The sequence below is a fragment of the Mercenaria mercenaria genome, chromosome 12 (assembly GCF_021730395.1).
Source record: "Mercenaria mercenaria strain notata chromosome 12, MADL_Memer_1, whole genome shotgun sequence".
Classification (NCBI taxonomy): domain Eukaryota; kingdom Metazoa; phylum Mollusca; class Bivalvia; order Venerida; family Veneridae; genus Mercenaria; species Mercenaria mercenaria.
In genome coordinates, this window is record NC_069372.1 from 12589425 (window position 1) to 12600678 (window position 11254).

At 36.4% G+C, this 11254-nt stretch overlaps 1 protein-coding gene across 1 annotated transcript; it reads right to left on the minus strand.

Moving 5' to 3' along the window:
• Positions 1–4147: 4147 nt before the first annotated feature.
• On the minus strand, positions 4148–10655 carry LOC123535132 (versican core protein-like). Its single transcript, XM_053518821.1, has 6 exons — positions 10166–10655; positions 9695–9767; positions 7952–8128; positions 7386–7471; positions 6505–6589; positions 4148–4521 (listed from the first exon to the last, which is right to left on the minus strand). The coding sequence occupies exons 1-6, from the start codon at positions 10496–10498 to the stop codon at positions 4304–4306; spliced, it is 972 nt and encodes a 323-aa protein (XP_053374796.1). The 5' UTR covers positions 10499–10655; the 3' UTR covers positions 4148–4303.
• Between the last annotated feature and the right edge of the window lie 599 nt (positions 10656–11254).

The following is an 11254-nucleotide window of genomic DNA, read 5'->3' on the forward strand; positions in this document are numbered from 1 at the left end:
ATTTGAAAACTTTCTCAAAAATTTATGCAAAGCCGAAACTGTACTTGACCCAGTCCTATAATGTTTAACGGCACGTAGTGATTGAACTGTCTGTCCGTTTGTCAGTCCGTCCGTACGATTATTTCTATTTTGCATACAGCCTATAATACTGAACCGATTTAGTACATACTCTCACTCAACAATCCTTGTGGCCAGACCCAAAGACTGCACTAATATTGATGATTTTGGCCTTTATATGACCTCGACTTGCATACTAAGAACCTAAAAATGAAACATTTTTACATAACTTTCTTCCCTCACCTTATTTAGCTCTTACTAACAGACATCAGTCTTTGTCGCAATTAGTGACATTTAAACTGGCCTATATACAGATGATCTTTACTCTCATTTGACCTTCTTCAAACTTAAGACCTTAACAAACATTAATTGTCGTCCAACAGCCCTCATAAATGGCCAAATTTAGTTCATACTCACACTCAATAACCTTTGTGGCAATACATAAAACTGACTTATACATAGATGATGTTGATCTCTGGACATACGATACTTAAAACCTCAAACAAAAACTGCTTTTGCTATAACTGTTCCTAGCTCTTGTGTTTTTCTGCCCTTAGTAAAAGCAGTAAGCCTATCTGATAGTCACCTAATATGTGCACGAAAAAATAAACGTTGATGATTTTCGCACAGTAGTTTCAAAGAACACACCCAAAACCATAATGTTAAACGTTTTCTTTTGTGTAGATGCAACGCATTGTTTTGCATTTCATTCTACAGTCATCAACAGTATAGCTTAAATATATCCATGATAGGTATATAGAAAAACAGTTTAAATTTGTTGTTTTTATTTGTCAAACAAAATAATGTTGCACTTTTCTCTCCTAGTTCTTTTTAAACGCATTTCAAGCGAGCAATATATAACAGACAGTATATTATTGATTGATTGAGTTGGGTTTTACGTCGAATCGACACAAAATGGTCATATATCGCCGAGAAGAAGTCATATTGCAAACGCCAAATTATAAGTTAGAATTCCTGTTATGGAAATTCCATAAAAGCAATAATTTAGAGTGTTTAAACAAATGCTTCATGCGATGATTGAAGTAAAATAAATGTTACAACGTTTTATTATACCTTTTGGCTTCTGAAATGTGTCTTATATAAAACAGTAGATCAAATATGATAATGGCTTTTTAACATAGGAACAATTTAATTATTTATTTTGCTGGGTTTGACGTCGCATCGACACAATTTTAGGTCATATGGCGACTTTCCAGCTTTGATGGCGGAGGAAGACCATATGTGCCCCTGGTCGTCCTCTTCCTCCACCCCCACCCCCTTCCCCCCGTGCATTATTACATCACGAGCGGGCACCTGGGTACAACCAAAGACCTTCCGTAAGCCAGCTGGATGGCTTCCTCACATAAAAAAATTTCAACTGCCCGAGTGAAGCTCGAACCCATATCGATGAGGGGCCAGTGAGCTGAAGTCAGCGACCTTAACCGCTCGGCCACGGAGGCCCAACATAAGAATATGGTGCGACTACAATTTCGTAATGTTTTACGCGAAAAAATAAAAACTAATACATAAATTATAAGCAGATCGGCAAAGCTAGGATGCCCAAATTCATTCTAAAGTTTATCAATCTAATTAGATAATCACCAGTATAATGACTAGTATCTAAGCAGTCAAGTATTAAGAAACTACTATCATTGGTCACTATTTCATATCTGTAATTGATAAGTTGGCAAATAAGGAATATTAATGGTTTTTTATCTTAATATCATATACTAAAGAAATAATGTGTAAACTAATTCAGAAATATAAATGGAAATAGAATGAGCGCATAATGATTTATCTATTTCACGAATGCACTCTACCTTATCTCATCATGTGATTGAAAATTTCTTAAGGTATTGTTGCGTGCCCCTGGTCGTTGTTCTTTAGACAGGGTGCCTGTACTAATCACAGTCAGGATATACATGTATTGGACGGTAAGAGTTAATATGTTTTTATCTGTTTAACTTGGCCGTGCATGGAAATGTTCCAAGATTATGTAGATTCTATTTCTTGAGCTATATGTGATTCAACCTTGCAATGTCACAGATGTTGAGGTTCTAGGCTGGACAGTGACAGTCTATCTGACAAATTACCAGCATGCACAGACAAACGAACAATTAGTGACAACATGTCTTAATCTTATAGACATTCCAGGCCCGGATCCAGAAATATTTGATGGGGGCACCAGTTTAGAACAAAAGTGTCTCCGGCGAGGTGCATAGCGCCGAGAGGAGGTATGTATGGGAGGGGACCTCTGTCCGTATTGGGGGGAGGGAGAGTGGGGTCTCCTCTGGAAAGTTTTTGATATACAGGTATGAAATGGTGGCCATTGGTGCATTTTTTGTCTAAATTTTGAGGTAGTGGAAGGTTAATTATTTTCTTCATTTTAGGGGATAAGGGGGATCTCCCCCCTCGAAAAATTTGAAACACAGGTATGAAATGCTGGGCCTAGTACATTTTTTGGTCTACATTGTGAAGTACTGGACAAGTACTCCCCTCATTTTAGTGGGGTCGGGGGGTTATCCACCTGGAAAAATTTTGAAATGTAGGTATGAAATGATGGTGACCTATGGCGTGTTTTGTGTCTAAATTCTGAGAAAAAATATTTCTTTGCCGAAATAGTTTGGTGCAACTTTGATGAGTATAGGTCACTTCTCAGCCAACTGAGAGGGGTTGGGGCACGGATCACATCAGTCCGGTCCTTGATCCAGGCTTGCACCCGTATGCAGACTATGGCACCGACTATGGCACCGGGTTTACAGTTATCGCGGTTTTACCGAGAAGGGTTATGAGATGGGGGCTTCTCTCCGTATTGGGGGAGGGGGAGAGTGGGATCTACTCCCGGAAAGTTTTTTATATATACAACTATGTAATGGTGGCCTCTGGTGCATTTTCTTGGGTCTAAATTATGAGGTACTGAAAGGTTATTTTCCTCATTTACGACATTTTATGGAAAAGTTTGAAATATATACTAGGTATAAAATGGTAGGCTCCTGTGCGTTTTGTATCTAAATTTTGAGAAAAATTCATTTCTTTGCCAAAATAACAACTTTAATGAGTATAGAAACAAGGATGAATATCCAACAGGGAAAGTCATGTTCTAAACACGCAGCCTCCCCAAAGGTAAACCCAGCACGCGGACTCGCACGCACACGACCAACATACACACACAAACACAAGGACAAAGCAAACAAACAAAGGAACGCAGTGGGGCATCGCCTTGGAACTGTCAGTGGCAAAAGCACCACTGGGGAGCTTAAACCGGTTTATGGTTCACCTAACCTCACTCTATAGGTCACTGCTCAGTCAACTGATGTTGTGGGGAGGGGTGGGGGGGGGGCGGCGGCACGGGTTCCATCGGTCCTTGATCTGGGCCTGCCTCCGCATGCAGACTATGGCACCAGGTTTACAGTTTTCGAGGTTACACCGCGAGAACTTTAATAAATACAGGCCGACAGACGGACACTGGCTGGTTCACAAAGATTGACTACACAGGGAAAAAATAAAGACCTAAGTAACACAAAATTAAATCGGTATATGTCGAACGTGATTTAATAACGTACAAATATTTAGTAAATTAACGGTTGGCATTAGCTAGATAGTTAATATACATAAGTCTATATTGATTTATAAAATAATTTTAAGATATACATACATAAGTGACTTTAAGATAGCCCATAAAGTAGGAACAAAGGACGAGCATTGAAACCGGTGCATCACAATATAGCTAATCCACACTTAATGGAGTCTGGCCCACACAGTCCTACACCACCTCGGCTTCTTGACCTAGTAGGTTGATAAATTAGTTTTTATATAGCTCTAGTCAAGATAATTAGTAGACGAAAAAAAAATCCTAGTCGCAGCTGAAAACCTTCATTGAAAGGAGAGACATTTATTAGGTACAGTTAAAACTGCATTACATGTTTGAATTTCTTAGCCATATTTGAAGTTATAGCTCACATAATTGCAAATATAACAAAATAAAAACCTTTGAAATAGTGATACATGTACTTGCTTATTGCTTACAAATAAGTGAATAAAAAAATAAATAAAAGAGTGAAGAACTCGTTTTTTTTTTGTTTTTGTTTTTTGTTATTGTTTTGTTTTAATTTTGTTGTGTTAAGCGTCACACCAACACAGTTAGGTCATATGGCGACTTTTCTAGCTTTTAACGGCTAAACAGGTGCCTTTCTTGGCAGTGACAACTGTGTGAAAGCTTCATTAATAGCACTTAAAACCTTGTCATTTATGTAAGTTCACAAATAACATGACATGTTCCTGTACATCCGTAGTCATTCCATCTGTATTCATAGCCTCTGTACATACTCACACAGTCCTCGGACCCAGGGGGAGAATCAGGTTGGTTATCATTCCAGTTATTGTAACCAGAATCAAGGGCTGTTCCATCTAACCAGCTGAACACGCCATTTGTTCGTCTACCACCCGTCCAGTAGCAATCGAAATCTGATATAGAATGCACGAACTTGCGATTTGACATAACAAAGTCATATAAATTTGAGGTAAGTAAATGAAATACTTTTATTTAAACCAATCAAAATGTTACACAAACTAGTATTTTTAATGAACACTTTTTTTTTCAATCCTCTCCGCATGTTTTGTAATATTTTTATAACCAGATTAATAAGAGAAACAGTGAATGATATCCCATATGAAAAAAAAATCATTTTGACCAAAACATGATAAGTATGATAATTTACCCTTTTCCGTGAAATAACTGTTACCTATTAGCATGTGATCAGGCCCAGGATCGACAATCTGTAGCCTCCAATCCCCTTTCTAAATTCCAGTCTGTTTAGTTCTGCCCATTTTTTCTTTTCTCGTTTTGGGCAAGTACATTATATTAACTGGGGACCATACGCCGCTTTTCATGGAATTAAATACTAAGATATCATTGTCAAAAGTCCCATGAGCACAGCCGTATGAACACATCTGCGGATGTCTCTAAATTGGTTTTGGTACTTGTAGCATGTGTAAATGTTGAGTTCTGCTCAACCCGTGGCTAGAGGGCGCAGACAGCAGCATGCATGACCACTACCGTCCATAAACAGGCTCAATCAAACCGAGCCTGCAGCATTTTCCACTTTTTCCATTTTAATATTACACGCTTATAGCAGTTTTATATTCAGGGGTTTCCTAACTTTAATATGTCATGGTCCAGAGGGGTTTTCAAACGGAACATGTACTTTTAAGAACGGCTAATCAACGACATCAGTGGGTTCATTACGTGTTATCACTTAGTAACAAAAGGCAACAACGGCCTATGTATGCTATAACCCGAAATCAGGATTTTAAAGCTCGTTTGAATGTGTTAGGGTGCTTGTAGAGACGTCAGCGCGTTCTGACGCTGACGTTCTCAATCAATGTATATAACGTAGAGCAGCCAGGTTCGTCAAACGAGACTATCAACGAACAAGCTCCGTAACTGCTATGCTGCAGGATCTCCAGTGGGATACTCTACAACATAGACGTAATGTAGCTAGGGCAACTATGCTGTACAAGATCAACCACAAACTAGTTGACATCAAACCCGATCCACCACTCCGTCAATCTAGGTCATCCAGGTTCAATGATCAGCAATACACACAGATCTCCTGTTCCAAGTCTTCATATCAACACAGCTTTTTCCCAGCTTCCGTCATCATCTGGAACCGATTGCCTCAGTGCGCCGTGAACCAGTCCACCCTAGAGGGCTTCAAGACTGTCATGGCTGGCATACACACCTTGTAACGTCGACGCTGAATTTTTATCAGATTTTAAAGTTTTTACATAGAGAGACCTTTAGACTGTACATAGTCCACCTTCAGCTGCGCATGCACGGTTTTTAAACATAAATCGCGAGTATACCCTACACAGAGTGAGGCGATCACTGAAGATGATGATGATGAATGAAAGTTGGATGCTGTCTAATAAAAATAGCACATCTTTTTTATATCAAACGTTTTTGCTTTTCTTCCGGCCCGTCTCGACTAGTAGGTATTACGATAGGACGTTTGTTAAAAAACAACGACAAAGACCGAAGCTTTCGAATCTCATGATGCATTTTTACCTTGCCTTGTGTGCGAGCAATTACAAATGCCTTAGCAAGCTGGGAACCAGTTCAGTTGCAACAATATATTAACCAAAAAAGACTCTTTGTAGGTGAAAGTTCCTTTTCGTGTAATCGCTCGATAGTATACCAGTGAAAGTACTTTATTGACCTTTCAGTCTTAGTAATGTTGATCATGACCATTAAAAACGGACTACTGATTAACATTTTACAGAAAAAAAGCTAATTGCATGGGGCGGTGCAGGTAAGAGCAGACTTGAAGCACGCCCAAGACGTACATTTACTTTTGAATAGGGTACCACTATGATAGCTTATGAACAATTACATACACACGATACATCTTTGAATTATGCTAATTTTTTAAAAAAAGAAATAATTACTCTCTGTGATGCTAGTTTCTATAAAGGTTTGTTCTGTCTGGGATCTGACGTTGACGAGCTGCCCACCCATCTCCACACACGTCTCCTGATATTTATAAAATAATATTGTTTTTAACTATTGTTATTTTAAGTATAAGTTATAGAATCGCTCTTTTTTCTCCGAGTGAACACGAATTGATTTTGATATACTGTGAGTTATGACGGAAATGCAAAATACACTGTTCACGAATGAACGATTAAATTTTAATCTTATTTGTAGTTTTAATATATAGCACATCTGACTTAGTTTGTGGGGCACAAGGGGTACAACCAGTAACGGGATATCTGGATGTTTAAATAAAACACTTTCTCATGCAATGATAAGGAACTACTGCAATTGATTAGGGTTTGAAAGTATGAATCTTGGCTTTTTAACCCTTATTCTGCTAAATTTCTGAAATGGACTGGCCCATCATTCAATGTGGGCAGCATCACTTATTATTTGAAGGGGTGTTATATTTGTTTGTCTGGGGTAAAAACGGCACTTCGGTCTTATACAATTAGGTAGTTTGCAGTTGAAAAGCATAAGATGCCATTTTCTTTTAAAGTATGAATCTTGGCAAAGATATATTCAGGTTTTTATACTAATTCATTCCAAAATATGTTTTTTGTACTTTATTGAAGTGTTTTGTTTCAATGATGAAAATGTCCAAGTAAAAATTGTAAATGTTAAATGTGATATGTTAAACGAAGTCACTGACAAATGCGGGTTTATAAGGATTCTGTAAATCTCTAGTAGAAAATATAAACAATTTATGTTAAACTTGAGTAATTTAAAAAAGGAATAAATGAAACCGACTTATATATTTGATATTTTTTCTGTGTTGATAAAGTGAAAATACCTTGGCCACATCCCATTTCAGTCTGTGTCGAATGAGTTTGTAGGATTTGCTGCCAGGTCCTGACACTTCTTGTCCGAATGCGGCTTCTGAAACAGGTAAAACCGAAGAGCGCGTTTGATGTACATGTAACTAAAGCCATGTTTGGAAAAAGTAGTAAGTGATCTTAATGTGCAGGTGGTCTTGACTCACGGGCTTAGATAAACTCGAACTTTTTAAATTTGAAAATAAAAGTAGTGGATATTTAGAAATAGGTGATCTCTTTTCACAAGTGGATTTTATAGACGTTTTGTCCCCGTTCATAGGTGATGATTGTTACAGGTTGGACTGTAGTTGTTTAATTCCAACCAGTCATGTGCATAAATATTGACGATGACGATGTTGCTTCCGATGGTGGAAGGAGATCATGTTTCCAGACATGTGAAATAATTTTATAAAGTATTAAACACATAATAAAGGAACATTATTTAAACAGATGTTTATCAACATTTATAATATTTGTTGATTTGAGTATGGTAGCTGAAATATGGACGTCAGGAGGACTAAAATGTTATAACTGATAAGCTTACCAGGCAAACAAAGAATTTTAACCAAGCTCCAGTTTCCGTTTCCAAGGCACGTTGACGTCACCGGATTGGTATGTGCTGTCCGGTAGCCATCCTCACATTGATAAAGGACAGTATTACCAACTGAATACATGTTTCCCTTCGTTATTGCCTTGTCCATTTTAAGTGGTGGTGTACAGCCTAAAAATTTGATAATGGGCATTTGAAGAAGAAATTTTCAGCAAACGGCATATTCTTTCTCAATTTTCAGTTATTTATTTTCTTCTACTTGTCTGCAATCTATCTATTTATCAGTAAATGACCTTATAATATTACTTTCTGCAGATCGCCAGAATTTTACCTTTACGTATCAAAAGCGGCGATGTGCAGTCATAAACTGAAAGACCCGTGACTGAAGTCCTACGTAAGAGATACTCAGTCCTACGTAGGAGATATTAAGTCGTACGCAGGAGATACTAAGTCCTACGTAGACGATACTAAGTCCTACGCAGGAGATACTAAGTCCTACGTAGGAGATAGTATGTCCTATGTAGAAGATACTCACTCATACGTAGGAGATAGTATGTCAAGCGATAAGGTGAATAATTTATTAGGAATAAAAGCTAGGGTATGGGACACGGTTAACCTGTCAGGATTACTCAAAAATAGTTTCAGCTTTGCCGCTTTTGTGATTAAAATGTATAACTCTATTGGAAGGGGCAATTTGATAAACAAACAGATGATATAAGATGATAGACCAGTATCTATGACAAGAACATATTTTGCCTGCACCGTAAGAGGAGCTAAAGTCTTGTTGGTATCAATTTGAACTTTGATGTCAACTTTAATTTAATTTAAAAGATGTTAGACAAGTAAAAATATACATGTATCTGTTACCATGGTAACATCTAATTAATACGTTACCTAAAATCTTTAGAGAACTTCATTGGTTTATGGTAACACATTTTATACATTTTAGTGTTCTTAATAGTAAAACAGACAATTATGTCTGAGTTTCCTGACATATACGCTATCTTTTATTGTCAGTTTAGTTTACGCACCTTACTCCTTACCATTAAGCTACCCCCACAATATCCTATTCATGTGTAACAGTCGAAGCTGTATGGCTATAAAATCTCATTGTTTATACGTTTTCTTATTTACTATACTATATATACTATTATCTAAATTGCATCGATATTACTGATGAAATACTATATATACTAGTATATCATCAGTAAACTTGGGTACATTTTGTTTTGTTTGTTTGTTTTGGGTTTAACGCCGTTTTTCAACAGTATTTCAGTCATGTAACGGCGGGCAGTTAACCTAACCAGTGTTCCTGGATTCTGTACCAGTACAAACCTGTTCTCCGCAAGTAACTGCCAACTTCCCCACATGAACCAGAGGCGGAGGACTAATGAAACTTGGGTACAAAGTAATTTCTTCAATACCCATATATGATTATATATATATAATACGCTACCATGTTACTAAATTTAAGGATGAAGTTGGAAAACTCAGATTTATTGAACTGTAAGAATTCATATCACTTCTTTTAATTAAACGTTTTAGCTGTTAAAGTCTCATGTTGGTTTATGTATGTCCCTTCAAGTGAAAAAAAATAAATATGAATAATTGACAGTTTTTAGTATTTTTTCTGTTTTATTCTTATCCGTAGAAGTATGTCTTGTTGATAATCTTATTTATATAGTATATTCAATGGTCTTCTAATGACAAAATTCAAAATTGATGAAAATATCGTACCAGAATCAAGACATATTTCGTTGCTGCATACTCCAAATCTATTGCAGTCATCACATATGTTGTACTCTTCTTCCTGTACATGGGACAAAATATAAATTTAGGTGTAAAATTTATACACACACACACTTAATAGACACGGAATGGATTGTGTCAGGCGGATAGATTATTGAAACTAAAAGTATACAGGATTGCAAGTCGTGTATTTTAACCGATATAAAATTTAGTTGTTTTTTTATCCGTTTGTATCAGACAGAGAGACAAACGCTTGTTTAACTTTAATATTTGGTATTGGAAATATGGTATTAAACGGTTTTGTATTTTGATTTTTCACGACAATCTTTCCTACTGTTCATAGCCATTAGTTTACTAGAAACGTTTAATATTACCTCAGTCCTCAATTAATTTCTTAAGCCTGTTCAGCTGTTACCTGCATTTTCTTTCAATTACACACCAGTGAGTATAGGGACTTACCATACTCCATTCTTGTTTAGCCCCGAAATAAAAGCCTGGTTTCACCTCCAAGTAATTTTCCACTGATAAAATGGCATCATTTTTTACACCAATAAGAAAACACAACTTCCCTCGACGATCAAAATTAATGAATTTGCAAAGTTTTTTCGCCTTACACGATTCTATGCAATCCCTTATTCCTTGTCCTGCAAGGGTTTCGAAACTATATACGTTCATGTTTACACCATGTGTGTCTACGTTCATCCGCCGCGCAAAATGATACCGTTTCTCTGGTACTTCATTAGCAAAGGAAAACCCTAAAGCCAAACTTATCGTAATAATGAAAACAATCATTTTTTTAAAATGTGAACATTATCCATTCCTTGCTTACTTCTTACTTCTTTGTCATCTCTTGATTGCTGTTGCAAATATTTTTCGCTCTGAATAATTCTCTGAATAATTGAATAACATACTATGAAATCAATTCAAGCACTTCGCTTAAAAAGTTATATCAAGCTACGCTTATAATTATTCGATCTTGAATTTTTGAGTAGAAACAAGCCATAATATAAAATCATTGAATGATATGTCAAATAGAGATCTGGTTATGCAACGCTGACCTTTCAAATATCGGGGGTAGACAAGTCATATTACGGATATGTTTCGCAATTTTCACTTTAAATCGTAATATTTCGCTCATTTTTAGATATAAATCTAGAAATTTGAGATTAAAGAGATTAGTGTTAATGTTTTTTTCTGTTTATAGCAACAAAAGCCTGTTTATTGCCATAACGACTTATTTTGATAAAAACGCCCTAAATACTTAAGTTTTGTAATGAAACCGGACAAAATTGTTACATAATTTATTTCTATACCAGTGCAAAATTGAAAAAGTATAACTAAATCATATATTTCAGAAAAAGACAAAAACAATACATTGTGTGTTATATACAGTTTTCGATCCCTTCTTTTTACCAAAATTACTGCAGAACACATGTGATATGACTTTTTCCCAAACAAGACCCTTAAGACATTAGTATTTTCAATTGTGTGACATTGTCCGCGATCGAATATACATATTTTTTGCTGAAAAACATAACTTTACGCTAT